General features: G+C 33.5%; 1 protein-coding gene across 1 annotated transcript; it reads right to left on the bottom strand.

Moving 5' to 3' along the window:
• Nucleotides 1–1,305: 1,305 nt before the first annotated feature.
• On the bottom strand, nucleotides 1,306–19,022 carry LOC111702683 (uncharacterized; the record flags this gene model as incomplete). The annotated part of the gene is given in 27 exon segments (XM_023474445.1): nucleotides 1,306–1,733; nucleotides 1,798–2,154; nucleotides 2,694–2,809; nucleotides 3,340–3,680; nucleotides 4,467–4,629; nucleotides 5,207–5,304; nucleotides 5,413–5,496; nucleotides 5,907–6,022; nucleotides 6,140–6,196; nucleotides 6,709–6,804; nucleotides 7,285–7,359; nucleotides 8,884–8,974; nucleotides 9,423–9,575; nucleotides 11,038–11,162; nucleotides 11,640–11,744; nucleotides 12,219–12,599; nucleotides 12,847–12,951; nucleotides 13,208–13,369; nucleotides 13,698–15,127; nucleotides 15,316–15,451; nucleotides 15,528–15,615; nucleotides 16,046–16,144; nucleotides 16,651–17,186; nucleotides 17,442–17,490; nucleotides 17,717–17,740; nucleotides 18,389–18,493; nucleotides 18,921–19,022. Coding segments are annotated over 26 exon segments (5,154 nt in total). The 3' UTR covers nucleotides 1,306–1,637.
• Between the last annotated feature and the right edge of the window lie 879 nt (nucleotides 19,023–19,901).

The following is a 19,901-nucleotide window of genomic DNA, read 5'->3' as shown; positions in this document are numbered from 1 at the left end:
CCTTAAACTGTTGAAGGTATAAAGGGTACCGTTGTGAATCATTGGACTTCTTTGAATGGAAGGTCTCTTGAAATTACGCTTACAGTCCCTTTAAGCCATGCCATGCCACACCATAAATATTTATGGAGCGGCATGTCATTATCGACCAGTAACAATGAGGAAGAAATTATCGTTTTTTTTACTTGTATTATAATTGATAACTCTTACATCTATGATTATATAGATTAAAAAGGTACTGTTGCGTATGGAACATGAATCTCGACAAAAGAAAGGTCAAAAGCTGAGTGTCTTTAAATCCTTTTTTATTTATTCCATTACAATAAACTTGGGAAATAGTGTGTTGACCATATGTGGAATTGAGCCCTTGCCACAAACTTTGATTTTCCAATCCCTTCTTATTTACAACCAATTTTGTGTATAGACCTTTCATATTTCGAACTATGAATTCGGTCAGATGAAATATTAAAGGTTTACACAATCAGGTTGCAAAGATATAGGGCTTAAACATGATTGAGACTTCGGCAAAGACTCAATTCCTTTCTTTGCGTTTTTACTATGGCTGAGGTCCTATTAACTTGTGAAGCTTCTCCTACAAAAAAACATGATACTAAAAGAAGAAAATTTAAATATTTTGAAAGTCCATACTAATAACGAAAAAGCACGAAAACCCTGTGTAAACACAGTTTGAGTATACAAATTACAAATTGTGATGTTTTAGAACGATTCCCATATCTGAATCAATGTATTATATTTGTGTATGGAGGGTGTCGGAAGAAGAAATCTAGAAATTGGCGAATCCAGCACGTACAGCGTAAGATTATGATACTCTTGACATAAATCTAATTCTGTTGTAGACACTGAACAGGATTATATATATCAGTGATGAACTTTACTATATGTAATGATTTCTCTAGGCGGCCAGCTTAAAACGTTCAAAAGACCTACAGATATCCCGTTGTTCTTATATATAGTTGACCTTTGTCATCAAAGATCTCAATCTCATTAAAACCGCTGATAGAAGATTTTACAGAAATCGTTCCAGCAGTTATCGAATATCTATTATGAAAATAACAGGAAATATTAGAAGACAACAACATTAAAAACGTAAAATAAAACATAAAAATTAAAAAATCAACTCGGTTTTTATATATTTTTTAAAATTATACAAATGGAATCTTTCGTTGATTTTCATAAACTTGTTCTTTAACGGAAGCTTGCCATACCCTAACTAAATCTAGATCTACTCTNTTGTCTAGAACCTCTTCCTTCATATATGCATCAATTTCTGTCCAATTTAGAAATCTATTTTGAGGTAGAATCCATTTTATATATTTTCCGGTTCATCAAACTCTCAATACATTTCTTTTCACAGATTTATCTTCAAATACGTTTTTTTTTCATCGAATTTAGTTAAAAGCATATTTGCTCAGAATTATATACAAGGTGACTACAATGCACCATAATGTATACGATGATATCATGGGTTCCCGTTTTTTAGTCTTAATGATGTAAAAGGTAATTTATCATTCAAAACAATAAGTTCATAACACATACGCCATTGAAATAATTTACCAAGTTTATATATTTACATAGATAGAACATTCCACAACAAACAAACATTTTTGATAAATATCAAATTAATTCTTGCGACGGGAAGCAGTGTATTTAATTTTGTTCCTATGATGAGATATTCCCAAGATATGTTTGCTGAGTTGGTTTAACAAATCAGAACCCTAAAAAACATGACAATTTTATAAAGTTTAAATCTTCAGTATTGTTTATAGCAATTTTTTGTACCTGTGCCTGCCAATTACACGCTCTACAACTAATGCAAGCTCTTTCGTGATGCTCATCATGCTGCTTTAAATGCTCTTTAAACTCATTTTGAACAAAGAAAGATTTCTGGCAGGTTCCCAAGCAGACGAATAAACTGATACCATCTGTGCCAGAGCTGCTTGCCTGTGAATCAACCGAGAGTTCAGTTCTAACAGCTGAACTTGTGTTTCGCGGTCTTTTTGGAGCAGACGGTCCGGCTAAGAGGGCAGGCGTTCGAAATAAATGCGGGGCAGTGCGCACATTCGCAGATCGTAGAACATTATCAGACTCTATTGTTATAATTTCATCCACAGGTAAGCTCCTATCTCCAACACTTTCCTAAAGTCAAAGAAATTAGTACTAAGAAATATTAAATAAAGGTTGAAACCTTTAAGTGAGCAGTATGCCTGAAGTTAATATCCAAAGCGAAAACTTTGATTGATTGATTAACGTGTATGCTCTATAAACTTACCATAAGACAGTTTCTTAGCTATATAAGGGAGGACCGGATGGGAATAATGCTCTTTTACTTGTACTCAGCTCTATGTAGCCTTCAATGAGTCCTAATTTTTTTGCAACTTTCGGCATGGTAAGGACAAGTTAAAGAGCATATACTGCTAACTATTCTGCATGCATAGACATTGAACACCGTCCTCCTACACCACCCAGCAGCATGGGCCCACTCTGTAGAATCATTGGAACACCGTCCTCCTACACCACCCAGCAGCATGGGCCCACTCTGTAGAATCATTGGAACACCGTCCTCCTACACCACCCAGCAGCATGGGCCCACTCTGTAGAATCATTTGAACAACCTTTTGACTGGCGGGAATTTTTGCCAAAACACCGTATACAACAAAAAATTCTATTTTTTTTACCTGAATATTGATTTCTACAACTGAAGGATCTGTTTCTAGATTTGGAGTCGGGTATGGGGCAGGGTTGATTACACGTGGTAAATTCTGAGATGTAACTTTTGTATGTCTTCTTTCAACTGAAATAAAAGGCTTAGAGGGATTGAGGACATTTAAGTGGACTTGCATATATAGAGTGGCATTTTTATTTAAAACTATGTCTGATCAAAAACTAATGATATTTCTTTGTTTTTCTAGCTTTATCATTATTATTAACAATACAATGAAAATAGGGTTGAGCTCGTCCACTTCCCCTGGTCTATATGGGATCTAGTAGTTCAGTCCTGGCCTGAATTTTAAGGATTCAGTGTGTGTGCCAGGAAAGCATGGATACTAGGGGAGAAATAAAAGGGATGCTTAAAAACACACCTCCGCTGGGTTGAATAAGAGTTTTGTTTTTTCCTTTTTGTGTTTTAGCTTTAAATGTTTTGACCAGGGAAAGTTGAGCAATGCTTAAGTAAATCGCTTAAATAGTTTATTTGCAATTATTTAACAGTAGAGAAAGAGCTAATCATTAGTATTTGACACTATTTTAGACAGAAAAAAGACTAAATAAATGAAGGAAAGGAAGTAAATTATGTAGCTTTAAATAATTGAGATTTGCGATTACCTTGGACTCTTGTTATAGTTGCTGTCTCTTGACTGAGATCAGATAAACCTCTTTTCCTGGCAGAATTTCGATCTCTATTAATATCCTGCACTGTGCGCATTCTTTTTTGCCCGGTGTGCGTACTTCCAAGTTCCTTTGTGAACGGTGTGTACTCAGTTAAACTCGTCACTTCTGGATTGGTAGAAGCAGAGATTGATAAAAGTCTGGATGATGAACTATGTGTTTGAGATGAAGGTGGCCGACTAATTCCTAGGTTTGATGAAGTGGCTCCATCTATCGATAGTTCAAGCACACTCTCCCCTGGACTCCCAGGACGAGATAAATCTACAGTGTCACAAATCCTGAAACCATTATTAATCAACTTTCAAATCAACCTAGATTAAAATCAATCAATATCCTTTTGTAAATACAGCAAATAAATGCAAAATAAAAAAATCTTTGAAATCACAAGTTTACTAAATAAAGTATGGCACAAAAAGATTTAAAATGGAAGTACTTGATAACACATCGTCATCTAAAATATATTATACAACAAGACACAAAAAAATATCCACAAAATTACAATATATTGGCAATATATACAATATAAAACATCGTCATCTAAAATATGTTATACAACAAGACACAAAAAATATATCCACAAAATTACAATATATTGGCACTTCAGAGAAGTAAATTATTTTCATATCAATATTCTACAGTTTAGACCCATAAAACTGTGGAATGAGAAGACGACTGTTAGACTCAAGTTTAGTTAATTTTAAGCTTATGGTCAAACTGTTTTTGAATGGGACTGAAAAGATTTCATTGCCTGATTTACAACGGTACCCTTGAAACTTCAATCTGATCTAAAATGTGAAAGATAACGTCGTTTTTTTGACTCAAAAAGTTTTTAGTTCTGATAATTACTCCATGATCTCTTATTAGCAAGGAAGCCACTTTTGAAAAGAAACCACAAAACAAAGCTTTTAGGGTGTACGTTGTAAATCAGACATTGCTATTTTTGCATGGAGGGTCTCTAGGAATATGCTTACTGACCCTATAACATTATCAAATACATATAAGATTTTTTAAATGACACGTACCTATTCTGAAGTGTTATGGGTCTAACTGAAATAATTTCTGACCTTAATCTACGCTGGGGTGGTGGCGAATCTAATATTTGGATTTCAGATGGTGAACCCTCTTCATAAATTCCATACGGTGACACTTCGTTAACATTTCTTGGCGGTGAATCTTCGTCTATAACCGAAGGAGAACTTGCATGGTCAACATTTATACTTGGCGGACCTACACAGAAGATGTATTAGTCTTAAAAACACACATATAAAATTTTCATCTAAAAAAGCTATTTTTTTTTTGCAACTTTGATTGTTACCCCCCCCCCCCCCCCCAAAAAAAAAGGGCTTTTGTCATAGGTTTAGAAGTAAGGAAGTTTTGAACCTAAAATATTCATATTTTTTTTGGTTTTATGCTTTTAACGAAAGCATTGTTGGTTTTCATTTTACTTTTATAGCTTTATATTCTAGATTTATTAGGAAATAGGTCCACTGAATGATTTCTCGGTGAAACCTCAGTAAAAAACTTCTTATACAGTGAAACCCTTAATAACGAATACATCGAAAGAATTCATCAAATGTCGTATTCTTCACTTTCTGATAATGGAGTGTTGCAGATATTTAGTTTTTTAATTAATGATTATATGGAACTCTTTAAAACTGTTCCCGCATATTCATGGCTATTTATTTATTTTCGCAAATACTGAAATTTACGTAATATAGTATAAAACTCATATAAAAAAGTCAAGACGACATTTGATAAATTCTTCCGATGTATTCGTTATCAAGGTAACACATGCTGAAATGACCTGAGTTTGCTCGGGAACTAATCACAAGTTTGTGCTGCTGACTAGCAATGTGTGACTGGAAGTCTGCTCTAAATGTCGTCTTCTCACAAGGCAGACATCTTGAAAATGAAAGAATGACAGAAAATTATGTTTTGGTCTTTCTAAATTAGCTTTCTTACATTTAGGTATAAAAGAACAAATTTTGTTATATTTTGATAAATTTTTACCTAAAGTTAAATTTTTGGCAGATTTTATGAGAGTTTATTCTATTCACGGAGGGAAATACTAGACAGCATGACTCACATTTATATCTAAATATCACAATACAACTAAACTGTTTTCATGTTCATTGTACAAATTAGATCTAAAAAGAATAAATTATTTAGTACTGAAACTGTACTTGACTTTTGAGAAGCGTTTTAATTCACATATTCTATATAGGCATGTTTTGAAAAATTGTTTTCTATTTTCACTTTGTAAAATGCTAACTATGAAGAAATAACCCCTGAAAGGTTTTTCAAACCATAGCTACCGAATGTTTGGTCGTTTCAAGTTCAGACTTGCATCTTCCTGCCAAAATTAAAATTTTGCATGATTTAAAAAAAGCAAACTAGTAGAAACAGTATTTGGAGTTGTGTACAACTTTGTGAAATTTTGTTAGGCCCACTAGAAAGCCAAAAAAAAACCCATGGTGAAATGGAATGCCAAAGACCGAGTTTACCTGTATTCTGAATTAAAATGGTTGTAAGGCCGAGGGGTTTTATTAAACTCTGATACACAGTTGGTGTGCTTAGTGGTGTTAACATGCAGGGTCAAAGTTTCAACAGGATTCACAGCCTTCACAAAAAATATATCTCCATAATAATTTCTTTTTATTTATCTTCATAAAATAGGGAGAAATTTGTTTGGAATTAAAAAAATGGTTACTGCAATTCTGAATTATCTATATGTTACCTCCAACCACTGTACATCACACGGTCCACACATCAACTCACATTTACCCTTACCATCCTAATCAATCAATCAATCAATCAATCAATCAATCAATCAATCAATCGACCGTCATTCACTTTAGATTTGAAAAGGCTTTTCAAAACCACTTTCAGTGCCAGTGCCAAGTGCTGCTATTTTTTTTTGTAGACAGATCGATACTTTCCCTAGAGAAGGAGTCCTGGGACCGAATTTAATGAATTTGAGCCAGATCTATATACGGTTCAATGGATGATTGAGGATTAGTCCATACTATAGATGATAACTACACTGCAGATACATATGGTTGATAGTTCAGCTACCTAGCTTAAATTTATCAAATTAGCTTCCTAAACTTATTCAATTCTATAGATGATAACTACAATGCAGATACATATGGTAGGTAGTTCAGCTACCTAGCTTAAATTAATCAAATTAGGTTCCTAAACTTATTCAATTCTATAAAAGGACGACTCTAAAATTATTCAATGTTACGTAGGGTTTAATTAATGGTGTTCACTTTAAATTAAGTTAATATTCCCTTTAATATTTACCTTTAAATGTTTAAGTATGGTTTGGAAGTCTGTAGCAATATTACAGGTTCTACAGGAGTAGAATATATCATCTGTCCTCAAACCAACCAAGTCAATCTTTTAATCAAAAGAAATCAGATAGAAATTTTTCATCTACTATTCAGAACACATATACTTTACATAGGTAACCCTTGGTTAGGTAAAATTTTTAATTTCCAATTGATCATCTTTTGAGATTAAAATATTATTTTACTTTATTGTCCCAAGGAACAGTTATGGAACTCAACATCCTAAGGATTCATAAGGAAGTGAAATCTGCAAGAGGCCCCAATGTGGACCCCCCTGACCGCCCAGGCAGCAGGATGCACTGTCCCGCCCCTGATTTAACTAGACCTACTGTTGGGGATCATACGTCGGTTATGTTGGTCAAGGGGCGGTAAAAACAATAACATTTAAATCAATCAATTTATATACAATTGTATCCGTAATCAACTAAACTATTAAAAACCCCAAAACATTTCAAATAGCCAAGAAGCAGTTAAAAAATAAAACAATTTAATAGAGAAATCATTTATAAATTATACAAGTTTTGTCTACCTTGTGTCTGTGCTGAATTCCCATACAGTGGTTTGAGAACTTGGACGCAGCTTTAGAGAAATCACACAGATGACACTAAACATAGCAGGGTACAGGTACAGATAATAAAGTACATGTACAGACACTTTAGTTGGGTACAGGTACAGATACTTGAGTAGGGTACATGTACAGATAGTAGGGTACAGGTACAGATAATAAAGTACAGGCACAGATAATTAAGTAGGGTACAGGTACAGATAGTAGGGTACACTTACAGGTACAGATAACAGAGAAGAGGTACAGACAATTCAGTGGGGTTCAGGTACAGATAATTCAGTAGGGTACAGGTACAGATAATTAAGTAGGGCACAGGTACAGATAATTCAACAGAGTACAGGAAAAACTAATTCGGTAGGGTACAGGTACAGACAATTTAGTAGGGTACTGGTACAGACAATTCAGTAGGGTACAGGTACAGATAGTTAAGTGGGCACAGGTACAGATAGTTAAGTGGGCACAGGTACAGATAATTCAACAGAGTACTGGAAAAACTAATTCGGTAGGGTACAGGTACAGACAATTTAGTAGGGTACTGGTACAGACAATTCAGTAGGGTACAGGTACAGATAATTAAGTAGGGTACAGGTACAGATAGTTAAGTGGGCACAGGTACAGATAACTCAACAGAGTACAGGAAAAACTAATTCGGTAGGGTACTGGTAAAGATAATTAAAAAGAGTACAGGTACAGCGAATTCAGTAGAGTACCGGTACAGATAATTCAGTAAAGTACAGGTACAGATAATGCTATTTAGTAGGTTACAGGTACAGATAGTAGAGTTCAGTTACAGATAATTCAGTAGGGTACAGGTACAGATAGGAGGGTAGAGGTACAGATAGTAGAGTACAGGTACAGATAGTAGAGTACAGGTACAGATAGTTGAGTATAGGTACAGATAACATAGTAGGGTACAGGTACAGATAGTAGAGTACAGGTACTAATAATTCAGTAGGGTACAGGTACAGATAGTTATATAGATTACAGGCACAGATAGTAATGCAATTCAGTAGGGTACAGGTACAGATAGTAGAGTACAGGTACAGATAGTAGAGTACAAGTACAGATAGTAGAGTACAGGTACAGATAATATAGTAGGGTACAGGTACAGATAGTAGAGTACAGGTACTGATAATATAGTAGGGTACAGGTACAGATAGTTCAATAGATTACAAGTACAGATAGTTCAGAATGGTACAGGTACATTTAATTCAAAAGAGTAGAGGTACAGATAATTGAACTTTTCAAAGAAAAAAATAACGATTTTGCAAAAAGGAAAAAGTTTTCCTGAAATTTTTGAAGTATTACTTTGTAATCTATCCTATGGTGGGAACTATGCTCTGATATAAGATCTACCTTGTAAACAGGATCTATCCTATGGTGGAAACTATGCTCTGATATAAGATCTACCTTGTAAACAGGATCCATCCTATGGTGGGAACTATGCTCTGATATAAGATCTACCTTGTAAACAGGATCTATCCTATGGTGGGAACTTTGCTCTGATATAAGATCTACCTTGTAAACAGGATCTATCCTATGCTCGGAACTTATAAGATCTACCTTGTAAACAGGATCTATCCTATGCTCGGAACTATGCTCTGATATAAGATCTATTCTAGAGAAAAAAATACGACACAGCTGGCAAGAATACCTAAACAAGAAAAGGAATCTATAAAGGGACCACGTTTAAAAAAGTAATGCAATATCATACACTTGCTGGAAACGTCGTTGCCCAGGTATATATATTTTTTTTTTTTATGTAGATAAATATATTTTTTAAATGTTTTTAAGTTGGTTTCATCAAACTTCATAGTTTTCGTTAAAAACTTCTGAAAAATACTTTAAATGTCTGTAGTTCAAGGTTTCCTCATAAGATGTTCTTTTAAACATGATGTAAATAAAAACAGAGAATTTCTTGTAATTCAAAAACAATTTTTTGTTTCAACTTTAATCGCTGAAATTCGTAGAAAGAAAGCGGACAGTGGCTAGCAAACGATTTAGACCCAAATGCTGCAACTAGAAAATGTTGTAAAAGATCATTTTAGAACTTTATTAAAATCAGTTAGTTTAGAGTATCACCTATCTAGAGATTTACTGACCTGAAGGTAATGAACAAGTTCTTGCTTGGGTTCTCCATGAAGAGCTTGGCATTGTCTGCATGTTGCCCAGTGGTCGCATGATTCTTGAGTTTGGAGTGGATATCCTTACCTCCGGTTCCAACAACCAGCACATCACAGCTTAAACACCGGATACTACAATATTGGTAAAAATTAAAGGGAGTGTACACAATTTTACCTTCAACTTTTGGTAGGTCTGATGCAAGTGCGGGGGAGATATACTACTTTTCTAGTTGACAATTATAATTTTAAATGCTGTGTTTACAGAATGATGATATAATCCAAAATTTGCTTTTTTAAGTTCAAATCCTATTAGGATTCCCAAGGTAAGGTAAGGCCAGCAGAGAAATTTGTACTCAAAATAAACTAAATTCCGAAATATGCAATGAACTCATTTTCGGTGACTGTACATTGTACAATTGTATACTGGTTGTTTAATGTTTATGAACAAACGCAACCGAAACTGGACTTGAACCAAAGCATGAAATTGAACCCAGTATTTAAACCTTAGTAGCAGTCCAGAGTTATAAAGGTACACATATTAGTGTCCGGCTATTTAAGGTAGTTAAACTGAGTATGCAGTGTTGTGGAAAACTTCTTTCGGATTCATTTGAGACATATTAAACTACTTTGAAGATCTGTAAATCCTGAGTTTGAGCGCTAATTCGACGTTCAAAACTCCTATTTTGGGGGTGGATACGTTTTCAGAATTAGTTTTCTTAAATTATTAAATAATGACGACATAGAATGTAAAAAAGTTCTACAATAAACTACAGACGTCATGTATAGGAACATGTTGAGAAAATAAAAATTAATCTTATCATCGAAAATAAGTAATCTTGTTCAATTATTAGTTTATATTTTCTCATTATTCTGGTTTCTCATTATTCACAAAGATTTTCTGCAGATTTTCTAAAATTATTATTGAAAAGACGACATTTGAAAAATTTGAAGAAATCTACGAATAAATTCAAAGAAAATAAGAAATTCAATATAATAATGAACACGAAATAATCGATTTTAGCAATGATATATTGACAAATTTCTTTTGAGAAATATGTTCCTAACCATCTAATTAGATTACTGTATAATTTTTACTTTATTTTTCGTTGTCGATATTTAATAATTAAAAAAGCTAGTTCTGAAAACGTATCCACTTGAATTTTCATATTCCTTAAAAATGGATTTGCCCAAAATTCCCTTGGTGGCATAAGTGGTAAAATTGTCAAAAAACCAAGAAGAATAAGATTTAAGTTTTAAAACGAAATTTAAGTATTATTTTAGACCTGTAAATGCACTTGAATTTTCATATTCCTTAAAAATAGATTTGCCCAAAATTGCCTTGGTGGCATTTTCTGAAAATTGAGATTGTAACTCAGTAGACTGCATATACATATATTCTAAAGGAAAATTTTAGGTGTTTTGACTTGAATCCTGATGGTCCATTTTCAGCAGCGTGGTGGGTTAATAGTGAGCCCCAAATTTTCTTTTGACTCATCATAGAAATTTGTTTGTGGGATTAAGAAGTCTATATTATTGGGTATTGCTTCCCTTACGCAATTGCCCTTCCCCCTTGTACTCGCCCTTGTTGGTCTACCTGGTTTCCTTGTTAGCGTGATGATTTAAGACGTGGTAGAATTGTTGTGAAAATGCCATCGTGCAATCACACTCAGAACAGTAAAAAACCGGTTCAGCACTGATACCATGTGTCTCAAGATGATCCTAAAACATCAAAAATAAGTTTTATCAATCTCATTCGACCACAATTCCATATTTTGAATCAACCTTTGAATTCAATTTGAAAATAATTATTACTCCGGTTACTCCAGAATGGTCACCAAATATATTTGATGAATCTGCGTTTTTTAAACGTAAAAATGAATTAACATTTAAAATGATTGAATTTTCTCTCTCACTATTTATGCACATATAAAAACATTTTTAAAAAACATATTGGATTTCAACTTCAAAAACTATAAGATTTCCTTGGCAGAGCAAAGATTGATATTCGAAAAACGCCCAAAACCCTTAAACGTGCTTCAGTTTCCAAATAGTTTCAGCAGATAAATTTTGATTTAAATCCTAAAATCAATTTCCAAATAGTTTTAGCAGATTAATTTTGATTAAAATCCTAAAATAAGTTTCCAAATAGTTTTAGCAGATTAATTTTGATTAAAATCCTAAAAATTACTGACTTACCTCAAAGTTTGAAGGTTGTAGGATCCTTTTCATGCAGACGGGACAATGTAGGTTGAGACGAACGTTTGCGCCTGGACCATCTACTAGCACCTTCTCAATGTGCACCTGAAGTTGAGGAATATTTTTTTTCTTCAAGTTGCTACCATGGAATAGAGTTTGTGTTTTTTTAAACAATACTTTCAAAAACGTAAAATATAAGATGACATTCTTGTCCCGCGCGACTGGCCACTTTTATAGCATTTGCAATATTTTAATCAAATTCTTTCTTTTTAATGTCAATTACGTCCAAAAGCATCATTTGAAAAGAAAATTTTTAAGTGACCCTTCATTCAAAGGTAGCCTTGAAACCTTAATCTGACAACAATTTTGAAGATAATGGTGCTTTTCTGAATAGAAAGGTGTTTACCTCTGATATCTTTGTTGTCTTTAATAAAGCAAAAATTGTCATTTTTGAGGAGAAATCACAAATGATATTAAACAGTTTAAATAAACAAAATTATGAATGTAAAATTCATATTTAATCAGACTAAGATTTTAAGGGTTACACTTACAGTCCCTTTGACCATAAATTTTTCTTACCTGTGATACACTGTCGTTGAAATCTATAGCCGAATCATCATCCCCCATCTCATCATCTGATTGACTCAGATCTGATCGGTTTCCATTGCCCGGGATGTATTTATCTATTTCTGGTTGAGAGATGTAACTATGTTCCAGGACAAGATGCTGGATAAGATGATATCTACGCTCAAAATTTTCTTTACAGTGAGTGCATTTGTAAACATTTAACCGCTTAGGGATATTCTTAAACCTGGCTTTGAAGTGGGCAGATGTAATGTGATCTTCAAGCTTGTTTTGATCTTCAAAACTTTGACCACAACGGCATCGGATGACATCAATGTCAAGAAGCAAGGCCCGTGATTCAGTAATATATTCATAAATACGGTCTTCTTCAACAACCTGAAGTAAAATTGCATCTAAGGAAATCGAAAATATAAAATCGACTAAAACTAAGGGGTATATATTTTCAAGAATTACTGGACATCATCTAGCAAGTTCAACCAAATAATAATTTTAATCCCAAAAATTTATTTATTTATCCTTAAAATTGTTTCTTCTCCCCATCAGGGAAATAAATGATTTTATCAAGAAAAAAACAAACCTCTTTAAAATCTTTAAATTTTTTTTATCTAAAACTAAGGCTAACCTGGTGTATCATTGCAAGGTGAAGAATGTGACTTCTTCTATCAGTTGTAGAATGGTTGTGACATTGAGTACACATGTAGATTTTTGCCGTATCAGGTACAAGATCCTATAATAATGATACAAATAACCAGTCAACCATCACTCCGAAGTAATAAATTCAAAGTCCACATCAAAATTAAAAATCAAGTCACCCAGATTTAATACTGAAAAACAGGCAGGTGACAAAATCAACAGTGACCAACCTTAAAGGGAAGTCAAAATAAATTCTGCAACAATTGAATATTCTCATGACAAAGTAATTGAGTTTTTGCCACAATTTATAATCCCTTTATCTTTGTAACCCAATGTTGTGGATTATTAACCTTGTAATAGTCCTGTAGATGCTCAAGAATAACATGCTTTCGTATTAGGTCTTCTTCAGAGAAAGGGGATCTACAAACTTTACAGGTCCAGTTAGTGACGGAACTATCTGTATCAAAGATATCTACAGGCACAGGGTCTACGGTCATTTCTTGCTTTATCTCCTATAATTTATATATTAAAAATATTGATGTTAAAATGAAATTATTATATCATTGTCTAAGCTCTGATTCATATGGTCAAAAACCATAGGAAACCTACCATTTTTAAATCAAACATTTGATTTAATAAACTTTTGTAAAAATGAAGGTTTTTACAAAAGTTCTTTAATCGATATGAATTTTCTTTTCACAGAATTAATCTGAAATCAGGATTAGAATAAAATGGAACAGATTTTAAGGAAAAAAAGAGAACATATATTTGTAACTTTTTTTTGAATAATTATGAAAAAAAATGTTCTGATGCTGATTCTATTGAAATTAGATGGCCTACCTTCTGAACTACTTGAGATCCTTCTTCCTCAACAAAATTAAATGTGTCTTTAGATCTTTCAAACCATTGGATCATTCCCTCTAGATGATCTTTCTCAGCCCTAAACTCTGGATGATGAAACATGTTGTGGGTTACAAATCCCTCCCAGCTTTCATATGAGGTATTGTGTTCAGTACAACTGTTAACACTTTTTCTTTGCACACCAACAAACAAATGGTTCATATGATTTATTAATACATGGTACACTATCTCTGAACGGTTTCTATAGAACCCAGAGCAGGACTTGCAGACAAACCCTGCATATTCCCTTACAGTAGAGTTTTTCTCGCCTGTAGCAGTTTCTGGGTCTTTAGAACATGCATCAGGTTCAAGATGCCTAGGTATAATTTTACCAGAAAACTCTTTATTGGATGCATGTAAAGATTCATCAACATCAGTATTTGTGTCTGGACTTTCTTCAAGTAGCTGTTCAGGAAAACGTTGAACATTTTTGGCACTTTCAATTTCAATTTGAGACTGAATAACTATTTTAGGGTAAAAATCTGATGAAGTAAAGTCAGTAACAGTGGAGGCATTGCATGTTTCTGTTTCCTCTCCTTCATCTTGACCTAATAAGCCAAATGAACGGATTTTATTCCTACTTCTGCCAACAGAACTTGAGACCATGCTTTCCCCCCTTATAGAACATGAAGGAACAGCGGAGGAGGGCCTAGTATAACTGCCATCAACAATTCTAGGATCATAAAGTAATGTTTCTCTAATTTCTATTAGCACCTGTGATGTTGCTCGAACACTTGGATCAATATTGTCAGAATTATTTTCTATGTAAGTCTCAAGCTTGTCCAACAGCTCATGATGCCTGTCTGCCAAGTGGAGACAATATTTGAGCTTTGTCGCTGTCTGGAAGGAACACAGATCTGCTTTACAAACTAACTTTTTGGCATTTGGGATTTCAAACAGGCTTTCAATCTCTTGATGCTGAAGTAAATGGTTAAAATATTGATATCTGTTCTTTTGAAGATCCCCTTTCACAACATCAAGTTCTTTCTGACATAGTTCACAGCAAAGCCTTGTACTGGCTATTTCCTCAGATACAATTGTGGATGGAAGGGCAACAAGAGGGCTTGATGTCCTTGATACATCAGAATTTTCTTTTTCTGACTGAATTGGTGATTTTTCTTGGTTTAGATGGTGCAACCTGATCTCAGTTTTATCAGGTCGTTTAGGGCTGTCCAACAGATCATCAATATCAGGGCGTTTAGGGCTGTCCAACAGATCATCAATATCAGGGCGTTTAGGGCTGTCCAACAGATCATCAATATCAATATCAGAATTTGTCAACAATGTTTCAGAGGATGCACATTTCTTTTCAGTTTCAGTATATTTTTCCGCAATATTGAGCTCATCCCCCAAGTTACCAAGATCAGTACCTGAGATAAGAATTTTGTTTTAAATTTTGTGCTAACTAGCAATAGAACATCTGATTTTTATTTGAACTTACATTACTAACAAGTAGGGGAAAAATTATTTATTAATAGACTTGAACTTATCTAGAAAAGAAATATCTTGCAAAACTAAATGGCAATGGGTTTGAACAGAGATACACATGGTTTACTACCTTCAACCCATCTAGACTTCAGCTTCAGATCTTTTCCTAGAGGTAAAATTCTGAGATCATTTGAGAAGAATAACTTTATTCTTTCCATCTCATCTTTATCCACAAGTTCTAACACACTTTCCATGCTCTCACATTCCTAGTAATCACAAGAGTGAGTAAATCTTCAAAATATGTATAAGGCGAATTATTTAATATGTATGAAGGAGGTTAACCTGTATTATTCTGTTGATTCTCTTGAACCACTCAGAATGTTTAAAGGAAAGATGTTGAATGAAAGAACCACGGTTTCTGCAGAGATAACTAAGAAAATAAAAATATGTTTCATAATTCTTTAGGTAACAATTTCAAACTCCTTAAAAACCTCATTCAAGATCATTTCTTATCTCAAAATTTGAATTAAAGAGTAAGAATTGTTAAAACAAGCTAACGTTATTAATTCTGAGACCGAATTTAAAGAATTTGAGCCACATTTGGTTGGTTCCACTTAGAATTCAATTTTCAAGATTTAAGCCAGCGCTCAATTGAAACCAGTCTTTTAGGGGATTTGAGACGCGTCTTAAATTCATTAAATTCGGACACTGGTCAGTGAACCAGCTAAACTTTATCATTGATCCATGACCAATGATTATTTTTACTTTTTCAAAACTGGGATTGTTCCTGGCCCTAGGCAATCCCATTCATCAGATATATATATATTTATCAATCCCACCTACAAATTCTATATATATACCTGCAATCACTGTAGTTACAACTGTAATCTTTGCTAAATGGTAAACTTGAGAACAAAGTCTCTGTGAAGTGGGAGAGTAAATGGTTCTGATATTTTCGCCTAAGTTTAAGAAAGAAGTTATATCATCTCATATTTAAATCCATTTAATTTTGATGCGGATCTGGATCCTGGATCCGCACTGGAAAAAATGGATCTGGAGCCGGATCCAGGTCATTTCTTCAAGATTTACTGAATTTTTTGAACAAAAAATAATTTTCAAATTTTTTGTTTTTATTTTTTTCCGCTTATTTTTATTTTAAAACTTTACTAACCATTCAGAAATGAGGAAATTTTTATAATATCTTTTTTTCAAAAGTTCAGAGCTGGGTTTTAGGAGAAATAAAGTTGTTCTTGCAGTTTTTAGTTGATATTTTACCCCTTGGATCCGGATCCGTGGATCCGCATATTTTTGCGGATCCTAATCCGGATTCAGGAAGCCAAAATCTTGCGGATCCAAATCCTAAGCACTTTTTAAAAGAATAACTTTAAAAGGGTTTTAATGTCAATTTAAAAATCTTAAAAAAATGTCAATGAATTACTAATTACTTAATGATAGTGATTCTTTCCTGTTTTCACTTTGTTTTTCTTTAAAGCATTTAATTTCTTCTTTGCAGACAATGCAGAGTATGTTCTTCCAGATAATTTTGTCAGGATCAGTCATAACGTCATCATGTACTTCAGTTATTCGCTTCTTGCAAGGTTTTCTAAGAACCTTCCGCTTCACTGTCAGAGGCTCTTTTTGGTTGAACACTTCAAGTTCAGTTTTCTCATCTGCCACAGCCTTAGGATCATCTTTCTTCCGCTCAATATCAACCTTTGCTGTTTGGGTTTCCGGCTGATGAGTATCTTTATCCTTTTCACTCTCCGGTTCTTCAGTCTTATCATCAAGAAGTGCCAGGGGAGATTTATTAGCCTTCAGTCTTTTCTTCCTTGAATGTAATCTTTCATGCAAACTCTTCTCATCATCGGTTCCCTCTTCCAAATTGGGTTCAGTCCCTTTGTGACAATTCTTTAATGAGGATTTGATTTCATCTTTGGGTTCTGTATTCAGGCTTTGTGAAGTGTCATTTCCATCATCTATCCCAGGATCAGTATCTTCTGACTAATCAGCATAAATGCATTTAGATTGATCAATTATAACTATCTGGGTCAACCTGATGACTTCAGAATCTCCCCCCTTCAGAATCTTCACCATTGAAGAATTTAAACAAGATTTAATCTTCAGCAAATATTTTTGGTTAATTACTGGACCGATTTTTGAGGAATCACATTTAGCCAATTTTAAGCTAATAAAACATATCATTTAAGATATTAAAAGTAGCTTATAAATATTTATGTTTTTGATGCATTCATTTTCCTCAGATTTAATAGAAGAGATAGGCTGCATAACAACCATCTGAGTCCTACTAAAAAAATCAAATGTATTCTATAAAAAAAATATTTTTTTCCAGCTGAAGTGAAATAGTTTTTTCTAGAGTAAATACAAAATGTTAAGCTAAAAAGTAACAACCCCCCTCCCTTCATAAAATGATCGTCATATTCTTATATTGGTAATAGTCAGCGCTAGTCTCTGAAGTCATTAAGGAAGGAAAAAACAAGAAGCAAATTCAGATTAAGAAGGCTAAAGCTTACCTGCTCCATGAGGATATTTGGTACCTGTAAAAGATATTTAATTCAAAATTTATAAATTGACAAATGCAGAGGTACATATTAGAAGCGTTAAGGTAAAATGAACAAACACACATTTCCCGTTATTTTTGAAAACCTTAGTTATATATGCAAAAAATGTTTGATATTTCCAGAAAACAAAAAAAAAACATACAATTAACGATTCAATTCACAAATATTGTTGTAAAATATTTTTTAGATGGATCCGGATGCATTTTTTACATGACATCAAAATCCAATAGATCCAAAGCAATACTTTTTTCTCCAGTGTTAGCAAATAAGTTACAATAATTATTCTAGCATAGTTTTTCTTTCTTTCAATATTTCATTTCAAGTCCTTGTCCATGTTCTTTTAAGTGACGGATTCACAATGGTACCCTTGACACCTCGATGTAAGAATGTAACTTTTCTGCATTAAAATGTAGGTAAATTAGTAAATTTCCTTCCTTTATTCTTTTGCATATAAATCCACGATCCACAAGCTACATATATCGCAATTGAAAGTTATCGAATTTCAGGTAGAAAAACAAAAATATCTGAATCAGTTTTGCTGAGAGGAAGGTTTAAAATTGAGGTTATATAAAATTACGTAAATACAATCTTGACCGAGTTATAATAATTTATTTAAAAACTAACCTGGAAATATTGACTCCCTGGTCACCATATAGAGAAGAAAGACTAAAACTAGAAATCTTTAAACAATTCATCAAAGATCTTAGGATTCCAACTTCATCAGCTCCACTAATCAAAATAATTTCTTTTAGAATTTTTAAATTAAATTTGGTTTAAAATTAAATCTTAAAGTGTTCAGAAATTATAACTATTGTCCTGTGCTGTGAATCACGGGATCGATACAGACTTAAGGATAAATTTAGTTTCTCTTCGATATCCCGTTGTGGTTATACCCTGCAGGGATAACTAAAATGGAGGGATAGAGAATTGATCCTCAAATTTAAGAGTGCCCACATTGGATATTAAGATCCAGCGTTTAAGATTAAAGATACTCAATAAAAGAGTTCCGATAAAGAATTGATCCTCAAATTTAAGAGTGTCCACATTGGATATTAAGATCCAGGAATCAAGATTAAAAATACTCAATACAAAAGTTCCGATCTCATGATAATACTTTTTGAATCATTTCTTAAAAAGATTATTTGAATATTCAAACCTGAAAATAATTGAATCTCCTGTGAAAAGAGAAATAAGTTGGTTTACTTCGTGTTTACAAAAATCTGGTAGATAGATAGATAAACTATCATTCCCTTTCCTCCTGAAATATGGATTTTGTGATTATTAATATCATGAACATTCTTTAATATTTCCTGAATTTTTTTAACAAACAAAATTGTCAAAATATTATCTTCTTTTATTCGCTTATTTTTATGTTATAACTTGATAACCATTCAGAGATCAGGAAAGTTTTATAATCTCTCTTTTTCCAATATTTCAGATTTGGGTTTTAAGAAGAGTAAAAAAGTTTTTTTTCTTCAGTTTTTGGTTGATATTTTGCCCCTTGGATCCGAAACCGTGAATCAACATATTTTTGCAGATCCGGATCTAGAAAGCCAAAATCTTGCGGATCCAACGGATCCGGATCCTAAGCACTGGTTTCTTCACCACCCTTGAATAAAAAGTATCTTAATTGTCAAAAAACTGATTGAAAAGGTTTAATTTTACGAGAAAATATCTTCTTAGGATGATCTCCAGCTGTATCAGAACATACTTAACCCATGGTTCCCCAGCCGTACCAGAAAAAGACTTGGCCCTAGAACCTCTAGAAGTACCAGAAAATACTTGGCCCCTAGATTCCTAACAGTACCAGAATATACTTAGCACTTGAATCTCTAGCAGTACCAGAACAAAATCTTAATTAGTTTCCTAACAGTACCAGAAAATACTCAACCCCTGGATCCCGAACAGTACTAGACAATTTCCGGTTTTCCTACTAGTACAAAGAAGATATTTAACTTAACCCCTAGATCCCTAACAGTACCAGACAATACTTAACCACTGAATCCCTAACAGTACCAGACAATACTTAACCCCTGGATCCCTAACAGTACCAGACAATACTTAACCACTGAATCCCTAACAGTACCAGACAATACTTAACCCCTGGATCCCTAACAGTACCAGACAATACTTAACC

This window comes from Eurytemora carolleeae, unplaced genomic scaffold, assembly GCF_000591075.1.
Source record: "Eurytemora carolleeae unplaced genomic scaffold, Eaff_2.0 scaffold7, whole genome shotgun sequence".
Lineage (NCBI taxonomy): Eukaryota > Metazoa > Arthropoda > Copepoda > Calanoida > Temoridae > Eurytemora > Eurytemora carolleeae.
This window is presented reverse-complemented; position numbering and strand designations above follow the sequence as displayed.